At 40.5% G+C, this 25088-nt stretch overlaps 2 protein-coding genes and 1 long non-coding RNA gene across 5 annotated transcripts in view; 2 read left to right on the top strand and 1 right to left on the bottom strand.

The window, feature by feature from the left end:
- Positions 1–20360, bottom strand: part of LOC112146212 — a 35920-nt gene extending 15560 nt beyond the window's left edge. Inside the window, exons 1-2 of the long non-coding RNA XR_002919232.1 lie at positions 20250–20360; positions 20000–20170 (exon numbers count right to left, since the gene is read on the bottom strand). This is a non-coding gene — a long non-coding RNA (uncharacterized LOC112146212). The remainder of the gene's footprint in view (positions 1–19999; positions 20171–20249) is intronic.
- Positions 1–25088, top strand: part of tle5 (TLE family member 5, transcriptional modulator) — a 439890-nt gene that overhangs the window by 114875 nt on the left and 299927 nt on the right. The window lies entirely within an intron of this gene.
- Positions 1–25088, top strand: part of arhgap5 (Rho GTPase activating protein 5) — a 52976-nt gene that overhangs the window by 1940 nt on the left and 25948 nt on the right. For both annotated transcript variants that reach the window (XM_024271354.2, XM_024271287.2), the window contains exons 2-3: positions 11204–15108; positions 17909–18062. In XM_024271354.2, the coding sequence (XP_024127122.1) occupies positions 11383–15108; positions 17909–18062 (3880 nt within the window). In that variant the 5' untranslated portion in view covers positions 11204–11382. The remainder of the gene's footprint in view (positions 1–11203; positions 15109–17908; positions 18063–25088) is intronic.

Here is a 25088-nt window from a genome sequence, read left to right as displayed (position 1 = left end):
GAAATGTAGCTAATATTTTAGCTGGCTATCAACTTCAGCATTTTCAGCTATCAGCTTCAGTGTTTTTAGTCATCAATTTCAGCATCATTAGCTATTAACACTAGCATCTCCAGCAGCCAAATTCAGCTTACAGCATTCACACTAGCATTATCAGGTAATGCTTTATATTTAGTTCATAATTATGTTAAAAACTAAAAATGTAGTTTTAGAGTGTTCAATAAATGTTTGTCCTGTTCGGCCCACGACCTAAGGTGTGTTTTGGATTTTGACCCCTTGTGCGGTTGAGTTTGACACCCCTGCTGTACAACATGCTGTCAAATGCGCAGACAGTATGAGGCCACCGGTGCTGACAGGCCGGCAAGTGATGGAGGGCTCCACTGGGTCAGCTGGCCTGCAAACCAATGTTCTTACGTCATCAGAGCGCTGAGAGGGGGAGTTCAGATTTGTGGGAGTTTGCTTCAGGCTGGACTTGACTTTGCAGGGGGTGGGGGTGACATAGCTTTTTCTGCAAAACTGTGTAGTGTTTGGTGTAACTAACTTGATAATCACAGTTATTTCTGACTCATCCTTCCATGAGTTTATGCCATAAAGGCCCACTCTGATCAAAATTGTTTTTGTCAACATGTTCTTGTGGAATTTTTTCTGATAATGGAGGGAATGCATAAAGAAAATTAATCTCAAAACTGAATTTCTTGAGTATTTCTCTATTCAAATAATTGTGAATTAGGAGCAAATAAATCAATGTTGTTTGAAAAGAGGGTAGAAGCTACAATCTGCACCTCACAAGCTCCCTGCTCCGCTCTGTTCTGATGCAGACAAATAAATGCATGAACGTCTTTGTTTTTCTCGTCTGAGCTGGAATCTGGATCAAAACTGTACGTTCCAATATTGCTCTCCATTTTGTTGCCCCAGTAATGCCAGATTGGGGATTTGAGGGGCTGTAAGCTAGTGGGAGATTGTAAACGGATGGTTGACGGGAAGTGGGGGTGGGCTTAAACTGCCTTCCAAATGCAATTTGCATGTCATCCAGTTTCAATGTGAAGTCAATGTACAGGTGTGATCAGAGGTCCAACATGGCGCCGTTTGAGCATAAGGTGCAACACGTCGGTCTGGTAGCAGTCAGACCGTCGGGGCGTCGGGGAGCGATTTGGTTGTCTCTGTGCATCCAGAGTTAAAAAAATCTGAACTTTGTCAAAGATGACACTTTGTGCCAACCAATCAGGAACTCAGCTTTGATCCATGATCTGCTCTGATGATGTGATCAGCGGGTGGCGTCCAAAACCAACATGGATGAGAATCTGATCTTTCTACCTCCTGAAGTCTATGATAAAATAATAATTTTACAACTTCAGCCGATTGCGTAAGTGGAAATTTCCTAAACTTTAGGAAACCCTTTTAAAAATGATATTTTAAAACCTTTACATAGCTTTATCAGCTTTTAATCTATTAAATGCAATTTTCCTTTTAATCAGCTGATGAGAGCTGGTGAAATGCCATTTTTTTCAGCTGAACACGTAAGCAGTTACAGTATGTCAAAAGTAAAAATGGAGGGTTCTGGTCCAGGACTTCCGGTCAATGATGGGTTTATTTTGTGGCTGGCTCCGGCAGGGGGAGGGACTTCTGACTATTAATTTTCCAGCGCCATATTTTTTCTCTGTGACCAGATTCTCTTGGATTTTCCTCCCAACCTAAATAAGGCAAAGCTTTTCTCATACTGTATCATTTTTAAATGAAACAGTTTTTACAGATAAAAATATTATATTAAATCTTTTACTTCAATTTGAAGGTCAAAGTATTTTTAATGTTTATGTTTGGATGACAGTTTGAGCTGAAATTTTTACTATTGGCATTATGCAGCAGATGAATGTCAGAGACTGGTGGAGCAGAAAGTGAGAAATCCTGAGAGGCGAGCTCAGTCTTTCCATCACCATTCTTTAATTATTTATTGTTCGTAGAGAGGACACCATGTCATGTTTGGGGAGCCAAACATTCTCCCTTCTTTCCAAAGCTAAAGACCTCTCACTTGTTTTTAAAGGCAGTTTCTGTCTCAGTCATAGTTTTGCTCCCTGTGGGACAAAGATTGTTAGTCTTTCTGAATGCTTCATGCAAAACAGATGGGCCTCTCTTTATGGTGGAAACCCACTTTTGGATTGAGGGTGTGAGCGTGTGGGGGATTTTTCAGCTAAATGTTTGAACAGCTGACAAAGGTTTACCATTTTTGACAACATGTTTTGCTGTGTTTCAGGGCTTTGCAGCATTTAGCCATATCCAAACTGGCTTTGGAACTGATACCTTAATCCTGCCTTGCAGCCCCGCCGTGAATAGAATGATTACAATGCACATCCTACTGTCAGCTCACAGTGTAGCACCAATGCAGGCTCTGATGTTCGTAACACCATCACAGGCTCCATAAAGGTGTCCTTAGAATGCAGATTACATTTACACACAGCTGCTCCTCCTCGGTTTTTGAAAAACTTCCATTTCATCTCACACTTCACTTCTTAAGACTCACAGTGAATTCTGACATTTGATTATGGCTTTGAAAATGCTTATTTCAGTGGCTGATCCTGTCATATTGTGGTCTGGACGGGGTTTAGGAGGTGAATGTGATGTTCATATAGTCACATTTAAACGTCTTTTGTAATTTATAGTTTAAAGTTGGTTCATGCTCTGCAAGACATTTGTTCTTCCATGCATGAGAACAAGAACATTGGTTGTTTTTCGATCATTTCAGACTGTCAGAGCTGCTCAGGAGTGGAACTTCATGGGCTGCCACAAACGATTATTTCAATAGTCGGTTAATCATCGATTACTTTTTCAGTTAGTCGACTAGTCGGGTCAGTCATAAACTAGATATAAAACACACATCTTAACCGTCATAAACTTTAAACTTGAAGCTATATGCTAACTAAAAATAAAGACAATCAAGAGAATAGTTTATTAAACCTTTAATGAATCATACAGCTTCTTTCCTTCATTACCCGACCGAGTCTTCCTATAACCTCCTGTGACATCACTACTGACTTGGATTAGTGCCTCTGCACATGTGTGTCAATGACAATGGCAGATGCAGCATTAGAAAGCGTGCACTAAAATAAAAAGACTAATCGACTATTAAATTAGTCATCGACTATTTTAATAGTCGACATAGTGGTGAGTAATCGACTAATCGTTGCAGCCCTATTGGGCACTGTGATTTAATAATTCATCTGTTAATGAATTTATTACATTCATAAACAGCTACACGTAATATCATCTGTTGTTGCTGCAAACAACCACCGAAGAAATTGGGAAGGCATTATTCAGTTTGTATTTGGAGGGTGGTTGTATTGACACGCTGCTTTCAGCTGATCTGATCGCAAATGTTTCTTCTTAGTGATATGACCACAAAAAAACTGGAACAAACAAGACATTCTAGAACATAGTTTCTGCAGAGCGGCAGGAGTTCATTAGAAATTGACCTCTGAATTGTGGGCGGGACCATTGGTATAGATCAGGGGTGTCAAACTCAATCGCACAGGGGGCCAAAATCCAAAACACACCATAGGTCGCGGGCCGAGCTGGATAAACATTTATTGAACACTCTAAAACTAAATTGATGCAGTATAAATGCTGTAAGCTGAATTTGGCTGCTGAAGATGTTAGTGCTGATAGCTGAAGATGCTGAAATTGATAACTAAAAACATTGAAGCTGATAGCTGAAAACTCTGAAGCCAATAGCTAAAAACTCTGAAGCTGATAGCTGAAAAGCTGAAGCTGATTGCCAGCTAAAATATTAGCTGAATGCCAAATTAGCCTAAAAAAATCGAGGTTAGCCAAAACAGCTAGCATGTAGCTGAAAAACTAGCTAAACTTAAAAAATAACCTAAAATCTGAAAAAAGCTTGAATAAGTCAAAACAGCTAGCATGTAAATATTAGCTTAACTTCAAAATATCCTAAAATATTCATAAAGAAAAGCCTGAATTAGCCAAAGCAGTTAGTACGTTGCTGAAATGTTAGCCCAAGTCCAAAACAGCCTAAAACATCGTAGTAAGTGCCAAAATCGTAGTGCCTAAATAATCCAAAAATCTAGCAGAATCCCAATTTTTAAAACTATAAAACTGTAACTTTTTAACATAATTATGAATAATAAAAAGGCAGGAATATTATTCCAGAATAAATCAACTTAAACCTAAATAACTTTCAATATTTTACTCTCCATAAAAATAAATTTTATCAAAATTATTTGAGTTAGAAATTATCCCAATATAACATTGTGCCATTAATAACAATAAAATAAAATGATCTGGTGGGTCAGATATAATTACCCAGAGGGCCAGATCCGGCCCCCGAGCCTTGACTTTGACACATAGAGCAACCCTGCTCTCCTTCTCCATTGCTGAGAGCTCTCTGTTTACACATTATTCTGCTATCTTACAATCCCAACCTAACATCAAAAATAGCCAGCAATATTGGAGCTCTCCAGTTAAACAGTTTTGATCCAGATTCCAGTTCAGACGAGAAAACAAAGACATTCATGGATTTATTTGTCTATAAGTGGATGCATCAGAATGGAGCTGAGCAGGGAGCTTCAGGCCCGCCCACCGAGTTTTCTACGATACAAATAACATTTTTTTTAACTGCATTATTTTGCCTAATACACAATGATTGGAATAAAGAAATACTCAGAAATCGAGTTTTAATCTTAATTTTCTTTATGTCATTCAATGTCAGAAAAATAGACATTTAGACATTACAAAAACATTAGAAAATACAAAAAAGTATGTATTAAGGACCTGACTTTGAAATGTTTCCACATTTTATGTTACTATTCAGCTCCTTATTTTTAAGTCGTTCAAACAGTCATTGCCAAATCTAATTTACATATCTCTTCAATATGAGTTCGAAGAGATACAAACTCATATCTTTCCATCCTGCAGGAATAAACTTTGCTGGCATATTGACATAAAACAGTCAGGACATTCCTCTTCTCAAATATTACTTCAGACTATGAAAAAAATGTTGTGCCACTGACAGATAAGAAACTGAATTTTGTGGACATCTTCATAGCAGTAATGCTGTCCTTAAACATGGTGGTGCATATGGTATTTACTGACTTTTACTGAGTGCTGACTGAGACAACCAATCCTATTCTTCTCTGCACGCTCCTGACAGGTTGCTTGAGCTACTGTAGTCTGAGGTTTTCAGAAAATAGAGCTTTAGACGTTTACCATTGAAGAGTTTGTGGAATTTGTCCACGTGTATTGCTTCCATGAATGCCTTTCTTAACCCAACCCTCAATATTTTTCCGGACTTGGGACCAGCATATGTAAAGACTGGAGGCTGTCCCAATGTGGCTTCAGTAACTTAGAATTGTCTTCTTGTCCCAGAGGGTTATCCCGAGAAGAATTCTGGCATTGTTATCTTGGAATATAATCAGGCAGACATAAAATAAAATAGAGGAACCATTAATTTGGGAGCTTGACTAGGATACTCAGGCCTGCTGTCCTCTTTCAGGCCTTCTTTTCAAACTCTGTTAAGCTTATACCTGACCAGCTGAAGGCTCCCAGGAATCACAGCAGGTCCACCACTGGCTGTGTAGTCGGCTCCACGGACCACAAGAACATCCCTTCATTCACTGTTCTTCTTTCTTCGGTCCTCCCACATGGAGCTATTTCAGGGTCATAAATATTTCAAACCCAAATAAAACACTTAAAAAAATATTGGTGATTAGCCAAAACATGTAAAATGTCCAAAACTTTTTGCCATTCTAAAATAAACTTAATTATTTTCAGCTTCAAATGTCGTGTTTTTTTTTCGTTTTCAAATCTGAAAATTTCAGTTTCTGTTGTGGCCTGTTGGGGTGGGGCTAATACGAAGGACCAATCAAAATTGAAGAGGGTGGTAACTTCAGTCCCGGTGCATTCACCAACACTGAGAACTGTGATAATTACAGTCATAAAATGGCTGTTTAGTCTGTACTATCATAGTCTGAAGTTGTCCAAGACAGGTGAAAAAGCAGAGTTTTATTGCGTAAAACGCAAAACGCTATTCTACCCAGTTCAAAGCGCAACCAAACATTTGAAGCTGAAAATAATTAAGTTTATCTTAGAATAGCAAAACGTTTTGGACATTTTACATTCTTTTGGCCAATCACTAATATTTTTTTCAATATGCTTTATTTGGGTTTTAAATATTCATGGCCTCGATATGGCTCCATACTCCCATACCTTGGTTCATGTAAAACAGTTAGGACTTTATTATTAACCATCAGGAATTCTTTTGCTGATCTTCTTTAAGACATTCTCCAATTAAAAAAAAAAAAAAAAGTTTTTCTTTGTTTTTAACACATTTTTGTGGCATTTATCTCATAACAGAGGACCTTCATAAAATAATTTACGATTAAAACTGCGTTTCTTTGTATTTCTTAATTCAAATCGCGTTGGATCAGAAAACCGGATGTTAGAAAAACCTGAGGCTACTGACGCAATTACTGACTGGGTGGGCCAAAGTCTCTCTTTCTGCTCCCATCCTCCGCCCCCTTGGGCACATTCATTTTCCTCATCGAAGCTGGCCTCTCTATCTGGCCCTCCCGATCATTTTATTTGATTGTTTTTAATGGCCCGATGTTATCTTCTGCTCATTTCTAACTTGTATAATTTTGATAAAATATATTTTTATGGAGAGTAAAATATTGAAAGTTATTTAAGGTTTAAGTTGATTTATTCTGGAATGATATTCCTGCCTTTTTATTATTGATAATAATGTTAAAAAAAGTTCCAGTTTTAAAGTTTTAAAAATTGGCATTCTTCTTGTTTTTTGGACTATTTTGGCATTTACTGCGACTTTTTAAGGCTGTTTTGGATTTTAGCTAAGGTTTCAGCTACATTCTAGCTGTTTTGGCTAACCTAGGTTTTTTTTTTGCCATCAGCTTCAGCGTTTTCAGCTACTTACTTCAGAATTTTCAGGTATTAGCTTCATCATTTTTAGATATCAACTTCAGCATCTTCAGCTATCAGCACTAGAATCTTCAGCGGCCAAATTCAGCTTACATCATTTATACTAGCATCATTGCAGGTAATGCTATATATCTAGTTCATAATTATGTTAAAAAGTTACGTTTTGAAATGTTAAAAAATGTAGTTCTAGAGTGTTCAATACATCTTCTTTCTGTTCGGCCTGTGACCTAAGGTGTGTTTTGGATTATTGCCTCTCGTGTGATTGAGTTTGGCCCCCCTTGCTCTAAATTAAACGGCTTGATTGATCCAATATTGCTTGCCATTCTGTTTTTTGGCGCTGCTAATGCTAGCTTGGGACTAAGCTCACACGTGAGCGGGCTGACAGAGCTCCCAGCGACTGGGAGGGGGCGGGGTTGCTTCGAGCCAACAGTTCCACCCACAAGTCAGAATAATATATTTAATGAGCTACTGCAGCTCGGCATAAAATATGTCTTAAAAAAAAACAAAGGCGCTTTGATTTTGGCTAAAACTGCACAGTCATAATTAAATGATCACTGGGAACGATTTTATAAAAGAAAGAAATGTGGTTGAAGTGGGACTTGAAGTGCTGAAGTGGCCTGATGTCAATAAAGATGTTTTGCAGTGAGATGATTCTCTTCCAGGTCTGAACTATCTGGATCCTGTTTTTTTATGTCTGGTTTGATGCAGAAAATTAGCTTGACCCTTGTGTAAAAGTGTAGCCTCTTTCCACAACCACAGGAAGTGTCTTCAGATGTGGAAACTCCTCCCTGTCTAATTTTGAGTTCAGGAACCTTATTGGAAAAACATAAAACAGGTTACATCAGTTTTATTGCAGCTTGTTCTCTTGGGTTCTTACTCAAAGCTTGAATGGGTTTACGGAGGTCGGGGTGTAAGTCAGACAAGTGGTCTGCTCTGAGTATTAGAACGTACCAGTACTGTTATCTTCAGAGGCCGTTCATCCTGGACTCCGTTCCAGTTGTGTGTAATGTTTCTGCTGCGTACAGGCTTGTTGTTGGGCTTGTAAACCTGACAGACCGGCTGGTTGGTTTTCACTCCTGGATTATGATCTCATGCTCATGCGCTGGGCGTGTTTGATGGAAAAGGGAGCCCTTGAAGTAAGAATACAAAAGTCATTTTGGATGGGAAGTATTTGGAGATTTATACAAAAAATAAGTTTGCCTTTTCAGTCACTAAGAACATGTCTTATCTTTTGTTCCCGGGTTATTTGCTGTGCTGACAAAGCCTTTGTCAGAGTGATGTTTTGAATCTTTTGATTTGACTGCAGTCTTTGTGTGTGTTTCTGTGCAGACCTCTTTTAATTCCCACTGTTAAAGTGATGAACTATGAAAACCATCGCAGCCCCTTTTTGTCATCACACACTCAGTTGTGTTCGTGCCTGGGCCTGCAGTGCTTTTGTTGTGTGTTTTTGTGTGTCTGCGGCCTGCTCTGTTGTGCTGTGTGAGCTGGGGTGTGATAGCTCCTGTATCATCTTAGTTACAGTGAAGAAAAGGGCGCTGTGTGAACGCATGAGGCAGAGCGGTGTAGCATGTTGTTCCTCACAGTCGTCAGTCAGCTGATTTGGGGATTGCAGCTTCCCGTGAGTAAACGCGCAGAGATTCGACTCTAATGTCTCTCTTTGATCTGAGTGGATTGCTGAAAGGGAACAACAGCAGTTCCCTGCAAACATCTCTTTTATTTACTGACATGTCAGAGTCACAGCTTCTCTTGGAGCAACCTCTCTCTTCAAGTTTCACCTTTTCTGGTGGAGTTTCCCAGTCTCAACAGGCTTTTGTGAAGATGGCAGCTGAACTCCGGTGATTGCTCAATGACAAATCATCAGCTGTATTTTTGTCCTGTGGTTGTCGGGTTTCTGTCACAGCAGACTTCAAATGCATCCAGGTGCTGTGTCTGTACACGTTTCTGACAGATATAAACAAAACTTCAGTAACGCTGACTTCACGTTTTTAAGTATTACTTGCATTATACCTCATTATTAGAGACCCGCTCTGAAGAAAATTCTATTTTGGGGGTTTTCAACTTGTTCTTGTGGCATTTTTCTGACGATGGAGGAAAAATATTAAGAAAAATGAGCTTAAAATTTAGGGGTGTAACGGATCACTGTTCAGATAATGCCACGGTTTTAGGGTCACAGTTCGGATCATTTTTTGGATCAGGAAAAAGTAAAAAAACAACGGCAAAAAACAACAAGATAAAAGCCTAAAATTACTTTTTTGAAAAGTATGTATTTGAGAAAACGTGTTAAATAGATGTAGTTTCTGATTACATTTACATGTCTTGAGACCAAATCTACAAAAACTGAGAGAAAAGAATGCTTAATATGCAATCTTCCCTTCCCCCCACCCCCCAACGTCCAAATTAAATCCTAAATGAAAAAGTTAAAATTAAACTTTCATTATTTTTTTGGTATTAATTGGAGTATTAACCGTGGAAACATACTTAAATATTTCAAATAATTATTATTATCCATAGTACATGTGCAGGTGAGGCACAGCTATGTCCACTCTTCCTGGCAATTTTTGATCCTTTTGACTTGCCGTACTGCCTTCTCCTGACATCACATCCTGGTTGCAGGAGCAGCGGCTGCAAGACAGCTGCTGCTCCTGAACCTTGAGATTGAGATGTGCACTTTAAAAAAAAAAAAAACTCAGTATCCGCATCATTTATGAAGAGTTCGAGAAAAGTTTTTGATGGAAGCTCCTCCCACAAGTGGCGGAAGCTTCAAGTAACAGACTTTTGGATAACCGTCAAGAAGCAACTTTAATACATGTTAAAACAAAGACGGAGTACAATGCATGGATTTGACACCAATTTCTTTATTCAAATAAATCATTGAGAATTAAGAGCAGACGAAAGGATGTAGTTTGAAAAAGCTTGTAGCTGTGACGTAGAAGCTACAATCTGCAACCCACAAGCTCCCTGCTCCGCTCTGTTCTGATGCATCCACTTACAGACAAATAGATCCATGTGAATTTCTATAAAAAAAACCTGCCGCTTTCCAGAAACTATATCCTGGAAAACGGCACAATTTTTTTGATTTTGGCCAAAAATTGCTTAACCATAATTAAAAGTCTACTGGGAACACTTTGGTTTATCAGAGTGGGACTTGAAGATTTTGAAGTTTGATTTAGCTGCATACATATTTAAGCCATTAGTAGCGCTAATCAGCTTTATATATATATATATCTTCTTTTGTTAATTATTTTGAAATCAGTGAAAGACATCCACTACCAAACTAATCTGGATTATAGATTTAAAGATGATAACATATCCCTGAGTTGTACTGCTTATGAAGGCAATCTAAATGGATTTATCTTCTGTGTCAGGTTTTGGTAGCTGCACAGATCATTTCTAGGTCAGTGGCTGTCAAAGGGCTGAAGTTGCATGCCATTTTTATCTCGCCTCGGCACAGATTGACTAAAAGCCCCCATTTTTTTTCTGCCACAGAAAAGTGACATCAGTGAGCAGATGTCTTGACTGAATTACTCTTCCTTTTTTTGTATAAAATTGTTTGACTTCTGCTGTCATTCTCAGAAGTCTATAATTGCAGATTTAGAAGAGTCTGACTTGTTTTTTTCTTTTTTTAAACCCTTTGGTTTGAGTTTTTTTGTGATATGATTGTCTAATTTAATCTCTTTTAATTTAGGCTCAATTCTTCCCTTCTCCCTCCCCCTTCATTTAGCCCTCCAAACGGAGAGTTATGAAAAACATTGTCTAATATTTTGGAAGTCACTTTCGTCGATTACATCCCCAATAATCGCCGGTCCACTAGGTTTAACTTCCAGCACTTGAATATACATAACAACAATGGTTTTATAACTTTAAAAAGGTCATTCTACAACAAAAAATCATAACTTACATTTAAATGTAAACTTCTGTGCTTCAGAGCTCATCCATGTGAAGAAAAGCGCTTCTCAGCACGACGCAGTTTACCCTCACGGGGGGAAGACTTTGGACCCCTCTGTTTGGAGAGTGGAATTTAAAAAATACATATCCTGGAGACACTTACACTTAAACTCCTCCATCAACTGAAGGGGAAAGGAGACGGGAAGAATTTGGATTGGGCCTTAGTGATTTTTAGGGCGATCGTTTGTTTGTTTTTTAATTACCCACATCCCCATTGCATGAACTTTTCAAACAAACGAGAAAAGCGTATGATATCCTGTGATTTATTTGGTCACTATTTGTTTTTGCCTTTTCTAATTTTGGATTTGGTGTCTTCCAGGGAGGTGATACAGGGTGAAGCTGGCCGGTCTGCTCCAGCTCCGAGAGCATCGAGGAGACGGATAGAGAGAGATCCACTTCCTGGAACGGAGCCTCCGACCCGCTGACAAGCAGAACCGGAATGATATCTTGATCCTTTTTCCTGAAAGTAACAGCGTTGGAGATGAGTGAGGGGGTATAATGGCCAAGAACAAGGATGCACGCCCCCCATCGTTTGCCGTCAGCGTGGTTGGCCTCTCGGGGACAGAAAAAGAGAAGGGCAACTGCGGTGTGGGCAAGTCCTGCCTGTGTAACCGCTATGTGCGCCCTAACGCGGACAGTTACCACTCCGAGCACACCTCAGTGCTCAGCACAATAGACTTTGGGGGGCGTGTTGTCAACAATGACCACTTTCTGTACTGGGGGGAGGTGTCCCATCGAGTGGACGAGGGTTTGGAGTACAAAATCCACATCATTGAGCAAACGGAGTTCATAGATGACCAGACGTTTCTTCCACATCGGAGTACAAACCTGCAGCCGTACACCAAACGAGCCGCAGCAACAAAGCTTCAGTCGGCAGAGAAGCTGATGTACATCTGCACTGACCAGCTGGGCCTGGAACAGGACTTTGACCAGAAGCAGATGCCTGATGGGAAACTGAACATCGATGGCTTTGTCCTCTGTGTTGACGTCAGCAAGGGCTGCAATCGGAAGTTTGATGACCAAATGAAGTTTGTTAACAGCCTCTACTCTCAGATTGTAAAGTCAAAGAAACCCATTGTTGTCGCTGCCACTAAATGTGACGAGTGTGTGGACCAGCATCTGAGGGACCTGCAGGCTTTTGTTGCCAACAAGAAGAATGTAATGCTCATTGAAACGTCAGCCCGATGCAATGTCAACATAGAGCTCTGTTTCAGTGCACTTACTCAGCAGCTTGATAAAACTAGAGGAAAGCCAAAAACTGTGCCATACTTGGAGGCCTACAAGGTCCAGCGACAGTTAGTGGCCTCAGTAACAGACAAATTTGAAAAGATGATAACAAACACAGTGAGAGATTATCACGCCACCTGGAAAACTGTGACAAGTCTTCTGAAAGGGCAAATAGACTATCAGGAGTTCATCACCTTGGAGGGCTCCAGGAAAGCACACAACATGTTCACAAAGCACATTGCACAACTGAGGCAGGAACACATTAGAAAGAGGAGGGAGGAATACCTGACAACACTGCCAAAAACCCTCAACAACCTCTTCAATAACCTGGAAGAGGTTGAACAACTCTCGTGGCACGAGGCGCAGAGCGTAATCCGCAACCGCTCTGACTTCCAGTGCTGGTTCGTCTTACTGGAGCAGACTCCGTGGGATGAGACGGACCACGTTGACAGCAGCGACCGCCGGATACCCTTTGACCTCCTCAACACATTTGATGCAGAGAGGATTTACCATAACCATGTCCAGCACCTAGTGTCTGAGAAAAGACGGATGGATATGAACGAACGGTTCAAAAAGACACTAGAAAGGGTTCACTTCATCACCCCCGGACAGGCTTGGGAGGAAGTCATGTGCTTTGTCATGGAGGATGAGGCATACAAGTACATCACAGAATCAGATAGGAGAGATATTTACTGTCGACACCAACAGGAAATAGTTGAAAGGGCCAAAGAGGATTTTCAGGAAATGCTTTTCGAGCACGCTGAGCTGTTTTACGATTTGGACCTGAATGCAACCCCGAGCTGCGACAAGATGACAGAAATTCATAGTGTGCTGAGTGAGGAGCCCAGATACAGAGCCCTGCAGAAGTTGGCCCCAGACAGAGAGTCTCTTCTTCTCAAACACATTGGGTTCGTGTACCACCCCACAAAGGAGACATGCCTGAGTGGGCAGAACTGTGTAGACATTAAAGTGGAGCAGGTTTTGATGAACAGGCTGGTGCAGCTCGACCACGGGCGCTCAAATTTCTACTACAGCAGCGCCAGCATTGACAAGATTAACCTCTGCCTCCTGGGTAAAGAGGGTCTGTCCCAGGAACTGGCCAATGAGATCAGGGCTCAGTCCACAGATGACGAATACACCCTTGACGGCAAAATTTACGAACTGGAGCTGCTTTCTGTGGACGTCAACTCCACGCTGCTTTTCAGCCATACGTGGTTAGCTACTTTTAAACCACACGGCTGTTTTTGCGTCTTTAACTCCATTGAGTCGCTAAACTCCATTGGAGATTGCATAGGCCGAATCAGAGCCGAGCTAATGCAGAGTCGAAGAGAGAAATTTGCTCCTCCTCTGACTTTTATCCTCATTCTCGCCAATCAGAGGGACAGTGTTTGCAAAAACATACCTATTCTTAGGCACCAGGGTCAACAGCTGGCCAACAAGCTGCAGTGCACCTTTGTTGACATCCCTTCTGGAGCGTTCCCTCGGAAATTCACTGAATTCCAAATCAAGCAGGGTCTGAGAGCGGTGTTGGAGGGGCTCAAACATAATGTTGACGTCTTTGCTCCACTGCCCTGTATAAAAGACATGGCAGAAACAGACCTCAGGATAGTCATGTGCGCCATGTGCTGGGATCCCTTCAGCGTTGATCTTATCCTTTCACCTTTCCTCGACTCTCACTGCTGCAGTGCAGGTCCGCCAGGTCAGAGCAACACCCTGATACTGGACAAGATCATTGGAGACAGTCGGAGGAGGATCCAAGTCACTGTGCTCTCCTACCACTCTGCTATAGGGGTCCGTAAAGACGAGCTGGTTCATGGCTACATTCTGGTTTACTCTGCCAAACGGAAAGCCTCCATGGCAACTCTGCGGGCCTTCCTGGCTGAAGTCCACGATGTGATCCCTGTCCAGATGGTGGCAATTACAGACAGCCAGGCAGATTTTTTTGAGAACGATTCCATCAAAGAGCTGATGACAGAGGGGGAGCACATTGCCACAGAGATCACCGCCAAGTTTACAGCCCTTTACTCGCTGTCCCACTATCACCGGCAGACAGAGGTGTTCACGCCCTTCTTTAACGAAGTACTGGAGAAGAAACTGAGCATAGAGAGTTCATTTCTGTTTGACAATTCATCACGGGAGTGCACCACTGGAGCCAGCGAGGAGGTCTTCCCCACATCACCACACAGCCGCTCCCCCGCTTACAACAGTTACTACCCAGAATCAGACGAAGACAATGAGGCCCCCCCGCCTTACAGTCCAATCGGTGATGATGTTCAGCTTCTCCCTACGCCCAGCGATAGAGCCAAGTACCGAATTGACCTAGAAGGGAATGAATACCAAGTTCACAGCACACCAGTTGGAGACTATGAACGTAACCACAAAGTGCCTCCACCTGTTCGGCCCAAACCAGTTCTCCCTAAGCCTAGTGTGAAGAAGTTGGACCCAAACTTGCTGAAAACCATTGAGGCTGGCATGCGGAGCAACCGCAGGCCACAGCGTGGTCCAGTCACGCACACCGAGGATGTGGAAGCATCAGACAACTATGCAGATCCTGTGGATACCCTGCTGAAGTCCAGAGGAATCCACAGTGACGACATTTATGCAGTGCCTGAGGATGCACACAGCCGTCTGGTCAAAATTAAACACTCCTTTGGGCTGCATGGCCTCCAGGGAGAGGAAGAGAATGGATTTGATCGGAGGTCTCAGGCTGGCAGGAAGCCATCCAAATACAAGCATCGTTCTAAAATTCTGTTCAGTAAGACAAAGGCCTACCAAAGTAGATTCCAGTCGGACAGCGATGGGGAGGAGTCGTGTCCTGCCAGTCAGAAAAAGAAAAAGGGAAGAACCCACAGAGGCAGTGAAGAAGACCCGTTACTCTCCCCAGCTGACCCCTGGAAAGGCGGGATAGACAACCCTGCCATCACCTCTGACCCTGAACAAGAGGAGAAGAAGATGAAAAAGAAGAAGGCCCCTAAGACACCAAAGGAGCAGAAAAAGGTAAGCAATATAACTGCTTGACTTTTGTAGTAAACAATTATATCTACCATCCACTTTGAGTTATTTTAAAATCGTTCCCATTGGTCTTGTGACTATAATAAGGCTGTTCTTAGCCAAAACGCTGTTGTTTTCTATGACATCATTTCTTGTTGTGGGCATGAGCTTGGGCTCCGCTCTGCATATATTAGTACATCACAACTACAATCTTTTTCAAACGGCATTATTCTCATCTGCTCCTGATACAACAATTTGAATAAAGAAATACCCAGAAACAGGATTTTTAAGATTACCCATAAGAACCCAGACCCATTTTCCTAAAAAGAAAAATTATGTGGGATATACCACAGACACATTTCTGATGCTCTTTTGTTACACTAATGTCACCATGAGTTCCTTCCCTTGGGGTAATTTTCTGTATAAATGTTCTGATCATAGAGCTGGGCGATATGGCCAAAAAAATAATCTGCGATTTTCCCCTAACTAACTCCTTATATTTTTTTTAACAAAGGTTACAAATGACAGACTATAACAAAAACAATTGTTAAGAAATATTAAAATATTGTGTAAAATAACATGTCTTTTGGAAATTGGCTCAAAGACAAAGTGCAACTAAATTCAAGCTATAAAACGATGCAGCAGGTGTTTTGTGAGCTACCGCTAGCTGAAGCATCCCATAAGAGAAATACTACACTCATTTGACAGAGTAGTTTTGGTATCAACAGCCTTCAAGCTGATGTTGCTGTGTGTGGTTTGATGCTCCAAGTTTGAAGTCACAACCAGTGACCAAAATCTACAAGAAAACCAAACCTTTAATTAACTTTTTTGTTTGCTGACCCTATAAATGGGGCTTTAAAAGTGATGTCTGTTGGTCATTGCTAAATTTTGATAAATAAAACTTGTTTAATTCTTGAAAATATAGTCAAAAACTGTCTGTATGCTGCACCCTACAGGTTGAATTTAGTGATTGGTCAAACCATGTAAGTTTCATGGTTTGATCTGCTGCTCCAGTAATGATAACAGTCCTGTTCCCCAGCTCCACCCCTCTGACTGGATTTTTACATTTCGGCTGTGGGCGGAGTCAACCTCCAACCTCCCTGTTTGGTGACCCTTTAATGTGCTGCAAATACAATTTTAAAATTTTCAAATGAAATGAAATCAAAGCTTTATATGTTGAACACTTTTCCAACAGAGGACAGAAAACAAAAAAAGAAGTGTTATAAAACACATACAATGCTGCCCCCACCCCCCACCCCCAGTGAGCATGTGGCCGAAATATTAGCAAAACTCCAAAATAGCCTAAAAAAATCTTAGTAAATGCCAAAATAGTCCAAAAAGCTAGCAGACTGCCAATTTTTTAAAACTCTAAAACTGTAACTTTTTAACATAATTATGAATAATAAAAAGGCAGGAATATTATTCCAGAATAAATCAACTTAAACATTAAATAACTTTCAATATTTTACCCTCCATAAAAATACATTTGTCAGAATTATACAACATCGAGCCATTAATAGCAATAAACTGAAATGATCTGGAGGGCCGGATATGATTACCCAGAGGGCCGGATCCGGCCCCCGGGCATTGACTTTAACGCATGTGGCGTAAAAGATCAAAGAGTTATTGAAGTTTAAGGAGCCAGCGACAGCTCCTTTGTCAAAGGGTTCAAATCAAAGCCTGAAGACACGAATGTAGATGATGACAGGAAGTCATATGTGCGTGAGCATTTTAGAAACTTACAGAAGAGTAAACTAGTTTAATAGCAGGACGGCCACAGAGGTTGCAGTTGAAATTGAGTCTGAAGAAGATGCAGCAAGTGGCATGCTGATAAAAGATGCTCTTTTTCATAACCCTTGATCCTTTTCTGGCTCCTTAGGAAAGTTTGCTTGAGACCTCCAAGCACATCTACAAATGTAGAAATAATTGCTTTTGATTCAGCTGTCATTATGTCACTTCTCATAAATGTAATATACTTAGCAGAGGGATTGTGTGTATCAGAGAACAAACATGTTGCTTTCAGAAACCTGTCACTTTAGTATGTGTCAACTGCATGGACTTCAGTCAGGTAATGAAAGGGAAAAACATATTACTTAGCTATGCATCAGTGATGATCCCAGCATGATGATTTGTCAGTTTCCTCAAACACGCTTCAGCAGACATTCTTGCCTGAGAGCTGGGGGGCCCACTGACACAAATCAGATAGCTTTGCAAATCAGTGGAGAAACATCCTCTGGCACTACACGGGCTCCATGAATGCAGGGCATTGTTGGAACACTGCAAATGTCTCTGCTAATCAAGGAAGCAAAAGAAGAAGAAGAGGCCACAAAGTGGAAGGTGTTTAATCTCTGTCCTGACCAATTACAGAGAAGTGAGCGCTGCTGCGAGCGGGACAACACTTCAGAGCAGAGGAGAGCAGGAATCAGAGCTTGCTCAGCACCCTGATGTTTGTCCTAGCTTTGGTCTCAAAGAACGTCCCGCTTTCTTTTCTTCTCTCACATGAACCCTCCTCGTCTTTCACCCCCTCTCTTCTTTCATCCCACTCCAGTTCCCTCAGATCTATTCCCTGATTGCCATTCTTTTCCTCTGATATTTCTGCCTCCTCTTCCATCTTCACTGTCCCTCGTGTTTAGTTCTTTTTCATTTTTCATTCCCTTTTCTCCTCATCTGATGCAGTATCTTTTTATTTTTTCAGCACCAATCTTCTCTAGCACTATTTCTACAATGTTGTTGTTATAAAGCATATTGGTTCTCCTCTGTCTCACCCAGTCCGCTAATGTTTTGATCTCCTTGTTTTTTCTCGCAGCACAAATCGTCCAAACCCCCTAAGCCTCTGTACCCACCCACCCGGAGAACATGGGAAAGTAACTACTTTGGTGTTCCGCTGCAGAATGTGGTGACCCCGGAGCATCCCATCCCTCTCTTCATTGAGAAATGTGTGGACTATATTGAACGCACGGGTAAGTGTCTGTTCCTTCAGTGAAACCAGGACGGTCACGTTCTCTTTGGATCTTTAAAAGCTTTTCTAGCAGCTGCTGGTGTTTTTTTTTCTTAAACACCTTTCTGATGGGGGTTAAACACGTGAAGGAAATGAAAGCGAACCTGCCAAACATGTTTGTCTTCTGCTGCCAGACAGTAAACCTGATTTCTAGCCAAAGCTCAGCAGGAACGATTGTGAGAAAAATCCTAGATGGAGATCCAGAAGCATGAACATAAACATGTAGACCAGGGGTCGGCAACCTGGGACACAGCAATGAGCACTTATATGACCTGCTGTTTGTGAATTAAGTAAAATGTCAGAAGTTTCACCAGTTTTATAGAGAAATAATGTGAAATGCAATTTTAATATGAATTTTCTCTATATGTGTCCTACATCATGAGAAAAATGCCACAAGAACATGTTAGAAAACACAATTTTCACTGGAGTCGGTTTTTAAAAACAAATAGAAATTCCATTTCAGTGTTTTTATGGAAAATATTTTATCCATTAAATATCTTAGATAATAATCAAAGCATTAAATAGTGTATGTAAAAGGAAAAAAAATCAAGGCAGCCGACTGGAAGAGAAGCTGTTGTGTTTGGATTTCATAAACCTACGGCTGCATTTTTCTCAGGATTTGATATTTTAATGAGAAAAACTCCATCAGTCTTTTATGTTGAGTCACAAGTTCAATAAAGAGTTATAATGAAATACAACGGAGGCAGAATTTCATGCTGCCACTGACCTCAAGAATCATTTATTTCAATAAACTACAGTTTGATCCTTGTGTTTCTCAAAGGATGTCAGATGTTGATCATGCTGTGCTCCTAATACCTTAATAAAGACTCAAAGCAGCTTTTTTAATTGTATTGGTGCAGAACAAATTGCACCACGGACGTCATGGCAGAAAAAAACCTCAGAAATATGATTATGCAATCAAATCATTTCAACAAAATAACAGGGAAAGGCAGAAAACTCATGTACAAACAGAGATGGAGAGGTTGTCGGGTCAAAGCCTCTATAATGGGACCCATTCGTTTCTGCCTGGCTCTCAGCATCAAGCGTTGGTTTGAGGCGGTAAAAGACCAGATGGTTCCTGAGCGTGGCTGTGACTGCCGCTCGCCGCTCGCCGTCGCCTCAGAGGATGGGTCAGATGTGGGGAGCAGATTTCACACTTTCAGCCCAGGGACTCTTTCTTCTGAGGATTCAACTGTTTGGACTTAATAATTTTCACAATTTGAAAGTTTTATGTTTTTTTCCAAAACGGTCCAACAGTTTTCAGCCGCATGATTAATGCAGTCAGGACATGTAAAGCCACGGCTGGTGCATTCTGGGTACTTTTTTCCTTGCTTTAAAAATATCCAGCCAGCTAATGTTGGTTCTTTTTCTTTCTGACCAGTGAAATAAATCATTTATTTACAATCAATAATTTATCAGTTTGATGTATTATATATTCATGCATCCTAAAGTGATCTTTTTCACAAGTAATGCTTTAAAGAAGCTGTGGGAAGTAAAAGCATCTCCTGCTGGAAACTACAAAGTTTGTTTTTAGCTGTATTCCTCTCTAGAATATGTGGGTACGTCATACTTGTTTTCACACTTTGGATTTGTGTGAGTTTTTATTGCATTCCAGAAACTGTAAGCTACTGCATTTATGAAAGTTGAATATGAACTCTCTTAATGTCAAGATTTCCCACAATCACATAAGAGGGAGCCATTTTATTCCTCAGAAAATAGTGTTTCTTAATAGAGTTCTGTTTGTCGCTAGGTTGTTCATTTCTGTGCTGAAAATCCCTTTGGAATATGTTTGACGTTTATCTGGACGTGCATGGGCATATTGGTAGCTGCCAGCCAAACTTCAGCTTAACTCCAGCGCTGTGCGTGTGCATGTGCGTGTGCATGTGCCTGCCAGCTTACAGTGATGTGTTTGAGGCTTCATCGGCACTGGTGTAAACCCCTCTTGTCTGTCGGTGGGTTTAGCAACTTTTTCCCTTTCCTTTTTCTGGAATGTAGTTTCTCACAGAGACAGCATCTTTCTCTTCTCTAGGATCTTTGATGTCTTGACAGTTTCAGGGCATTTGCAACTCCCTAAAATGGAAATAACCTTTCAGTTGGTGGCGTGTTCCAGTGGATTTATGTGTGTGAGGCGAGTGCGGTTGAGCAGAACCTCAGCTCCCATGTGTACTCCAGTTCTCCGTTATCCCTTCCATCTGTGGTCGGTGCTTTGGGGTCTTTAGTGTCTTTACTCAAGAGCTTTGCTGAATTTGCTTCATGAGGCTGAAATGCAACAAACACAGAGGGTGTTGAACTGCACACATATCCATGGTCTTACAATGCAAATACAAACACTGAAGAAGCAGCTCACCCTGGTGATTGGTGCAGGGAGGTTACAGGGAACACCTGTCTCCTGGAGGCATAAAAATAGAATAAAATATCAATAATAAAATTTAGACCAAGTCCAGCTGACTGGTTTTTTTTACCCACTGCTTCAATAGAATCAAACCTGAATAGTCTACACAGACTTCATCTAGATCAGAGATCTGAAACCTCCAGCTCCAGATCCACGTGTCTCTTTTATCTCTCCACGGTGGCTCTTTGGCCAAACATGATCCAGCCATGTCAACCGTCAGAGTCAGCAGATCCTGCTAATGGCTGCCTAACCAAAATTACCTAAAGAAAACAAATAAACAAAGCCTGCAAACTAAGACTACCAAGATCCAACCCCAAAGTAAAATAACAAAACCCAGCAGAGTAAGACTGCTGAGGACAAAGAGGGGAAAAAGAACAAACAAAAAAATAAATAAAGAAAGATAAAATTGGGATTATTTAAAGTAATTATTACTTAATTAGTATTTATTAAATTTAGATTAGTTAAATGTATAAATTGATGTCTGAGGTTCACATAGATGATAAACTATGTAGGTTTTTACATCCTGTTGACCTGAAGACGTCTTGTTTGATCAACTCTACCTCCAGAATGAACAGATTTTATATGGAAAGCAAAACTTTGGTAAAAAGTTTGATCTTTTATGAGTTAAAAGCACATATTATCTAATGCTGCACAACATTGGTTAATAGCTGCCCAGAAGTGCGCTTAGATGATCCTCTTTGTCACATAGCGTATTTTATTTTGAAAAAAAGTAATTTGAGTTTCCATCCATCCATCCATCCATCTTCTTAACCGCTTCATCCCTTTTGGGGTCGCGGGGGTGCTGGAGCCTATCCCGGCTACTGATGGGCGAAGGCGGGGTACACCCTGGACAGGTCGCCAGTCTGTCTCAGGGCCTCAATCACACACATTCACTCTCACATTCACACCTAGGGGCAATTTAGAGTCACCAGTTAACCTATGAAGCATGTTTTTGGACAGTGGGAGGAAGCCGGAGTCCCCGGTGAAAACCCACGCATGCACGGGGAGAACATGCAAACTCCACACAGAAAGGTCCCAGCCGGGATTCAAACCGGGGCCTTCTCGCTGTGAGGCAAGAGCGCTAACCACTGCTCCACCGTGCAGCCCAATTTGAGTTTCCGTCAAACGTAAAAAAAAAGCACACTTTTAAAAACGCTAGGTTTATTTTGTATTTTTCCTTTTTTGTGCCAAAAAATTGATATAATTCTTATTTATTATTTAAAAAAAGAAGGTTATGAATGTAAATCCAAATTTCTTAAAGACTAAAGTAAATTTATGCGGCTCCTTCTAGGTTTTGATCAGCAGAAAATGAGCCCAAGTTGCTCTTTTATGTTGAAGGTTGCTGACCTCTGACCTAGGGCCTCATTAGGTATTGGAACATCAGCCAATCGTTCTCAAGTTTTGGATTGATGTAGAACAGAACAGGAAGCTGCAATGTTGTATTTCTTTAATAGTTGATCTTCCAGATCTTGTGCCTTCACATACAGCTCTGGTGTAACGGGGTCAAGCTCCAGGCCTCCAGGGCTGATGTTTCTGCTTGTTTAGCAACTAATCCTGCCCTTGTAGATCCTTGTTGTCAAAACACACCTGATCCAGGTAATTGACAGCAGGTATTGCAGGGATCTCTGAAAGCACGGCAGGATTCTGGCCCTCCAGACCTGGAGTTTGACACCCCCATGGATCTCATGAGGATGTGGTAGAACTTTGGATTACGAGTGTTGTTCCCACACTGCCTGCATGTGTTTAGGCGCCCTCGGGCATGGTACTAAACCTCACATTGCTGTTGGTCAGCACTTTTGTGGTTTCTCTGCTGAGACGGTGATTGTAAAGTGCTTTGAAACTTTAAAGAGGGTAAATTATAGTTTGTATTAGTATTTAAGTGACTATATTTTGATCATATTTTATCGTCAACATTGCCAAGATTAAAAGTCACAAAACTTAAAGAAAATATTTAGGTCAGCAAAAGCAGTTCATCTTAAATCATGTTAAACTCTATGAAACAATAATGCGTTATTTTAAATTACAGATGCTCATGTATATAGTTTACATAAAATAAGAAGATGTAACAATTAGCAATGTGCACTCTATCATGTAATGCTTGGATGTGGAGGAAGGTGGTTGCTCTGCAGTCGGAGGAGAGGCTGATTGACAGCAGCGTTCTGGGTCATCTCCTCCCTTTGCTGGGCTCCTGCTCCCTTCTACATGAATCATGGAGAAGCAGCTGGACATTCTTTAGAAGGACATCCAAGGGCTTTCATATTCGTTTCTAACTCCTTATTGAAGAAATGTTGATATTTAAAGGAATGGTGAAGGGGTTTTCTCTGTGGAGGGTTAATAGAAGCTGAATCCCCTAAATGGAAAACATCTTTGTTTATGCCATAATACTGAATTAAATCTTATCTGTTAATGTGTCAAAAAACTTAGTTAACAAAAGTTAAGAGATGATCCTGGTCTTCTAGTATATAGCACAGGAGTGAATCATGAATATCAGAGTGCTCTCTAATGCTCAACACTAATGCAGATTCTTCATATTTGATAACCCAGGCTTCCTGCCTGACAGCTGAACTAGAAAGTTATGAAATATTCCAGCTTTTACCAAATGAAACCAGTTATTTTCATGTTGTACATTTCTTGTTCTAAAATAGGGGTGTCAAACTGAATCCCACAAGGGGCCAAAATCCAAAACAAACCTTAGGTCACAGGTCAAACAGGATATACATTTATTGAACACTAAAACTAAATTTTTGAAACTTTAAAAGCACAACCTTTTAACATAATTATGAACTAGATATATGGGATTTGCTTCAATAATGCTAGTGTGAATTCTGTAAGCTGAATTTGACCGCTGAAGATGCTAGTGCTGATAGCTGAAGATGCTGAAATTGATAGCTAAAAACTCTAAAGCTCATACCCCTCTAAAATATTAGCTAAATGCCAAATTAGCCCAAATAACAAAACAAAAAATACTTAGGTTCGCCAAAACAGCTAGCATATAGCTGACAAATAGCTAAGCTTCAAAATAGCTTAAAAAACAGAAAAAAGCCTAAATTAGCCAAAACAACTAGCGTGTAAATAGCTAGCATGTAGCTGAAATATTAGCCTAACTCCAAAACAGCCTAAAATTGTTTCAGTAAATACCAAAATAGTCCAAAATAACTAGCAGAATGTTAATTTTTTAAACTTTAAAACCATAACTTTTTAACATAATTATGAATAATAAAAAGACAGCAATATTATTCCAGAATAAATCAACTTAAACCTTAAATAACTTTAATATTTTACTCTCCATAAAAATATATTTTGTCAAAATTACATAAGTTAGAAATGAGCACAAGATAACATCAGGTTATTAATAACAATAAAATAAAATGATCTGGAGGGCCGGATCTGGCCCCCGGGCCTTGACTTTGACATGTTTTCTAATAGGTTGAATGAATAGAGGTTGTGTGGAGAAGTTTAAATGAGGTTCTGTCTCTGTCTTCTTCTGTTCTCTTCGGCTCAGACGGAGGACTTCAGGCCATTTCAAACGGCTTCAGACGTTTAAAAGTCAATATATCTTTATTGTCCATCTTAAAAACCACAGCTGTTAAATTTCTAGAGCTGTAAAAGTCTGTCCAAAGCAAACATCAAGCCCTTTGAATGCACGTCAGAATCTTGTGAATTTATTTCTAAGCTGCTGAAAAGTAAATGGCTTCATTTCTTTAGTTCTGCTCAAAGAAAAACCTCAAAAGTATCGGTATGAGTTGAAAAAAAATCAAAGTTCTTGATGCAGTGGGGCTCAGAGAAGCTGTAGAGGGTTGGGAAGATGAGCGCGCAGCGAGGAGACTCTGCTCTTCGCTGCAGAACTCGATTACAGAAGTTTTATTAAATGCTTTCTGCTCCCCAGAGACATGAAATGGTATTTGGCACGAAGGCTGGGCGGTGGAGACACAGGGGGGGAGGAAAGCGGGGCAATGATTAAATGGCTTTTTGATGTTGATGCATGTGGAAGTCCCATTGGCTGTTATCTCCCTCAGCACTCGCTGTAATGCGAGGCAGCATGGTCGCAGGAGTAGGATTTCTGTTCTTCACTCTTCAGAACTTCAGTTTGCTTTTGAGATAAAATGCAAAATGTTTGGATTTTCTATCAAAGTGTGCTTGTAAAAATGTGAGCTTTAAGAACTTTTTTTTCACTTTAGTTCATTACAAAGTTTTTGTTAGTCTAGTAATCAGCTGTGGAGCAGCCGTGTGAGGATGTATGTTAGACGTTTGGAAATCAACACCAGAGCCAAACACATGTTCCATTATAAAACAGTCTTCTGATAATGACTTTCAGTTACGAAGAGGACTCGGAGCACATCCTCAGAGGTTTATGTTTCTAAATCTTTGGTATTAATTAGGACAAGCCAGGATTTAAATAGAGGTTCATTTAAAGAGAACATTATTACATTCAATATTTCTGCATATTTTTTGAAACTCTTTTCTAAACAATAAAATCTTCACTTTTACTTTCAGACAGGGGAAAATGAATTCAAAATGAATTCAAACTAATGAGATTATGGTTTCTTATTTAAAAGTGTAAGCATGAAGAAACATCAGGATCTGTTGATAATTGGG

This window comes from Oryzias melastigma, linkage group LG4 (genome assembly GCF_002922805.2).
Source record: "Oryzias melastigma strain HK-1 linkage group LG4, ASM292280v2, whole genome shotgun sequence".
Taxonomy (NCBI): Eukaryota; Metazoa; Chordata; class Actinopteri; order Beloniformes; family Adrianichthyidae; genus Oryzias; species Oryzias melastigma.
The sequence above is the reverse complement of the archived record's forward strand: the minus strand, read 5'-3'. Positions and strand labels throughout refer to the sequence as shown.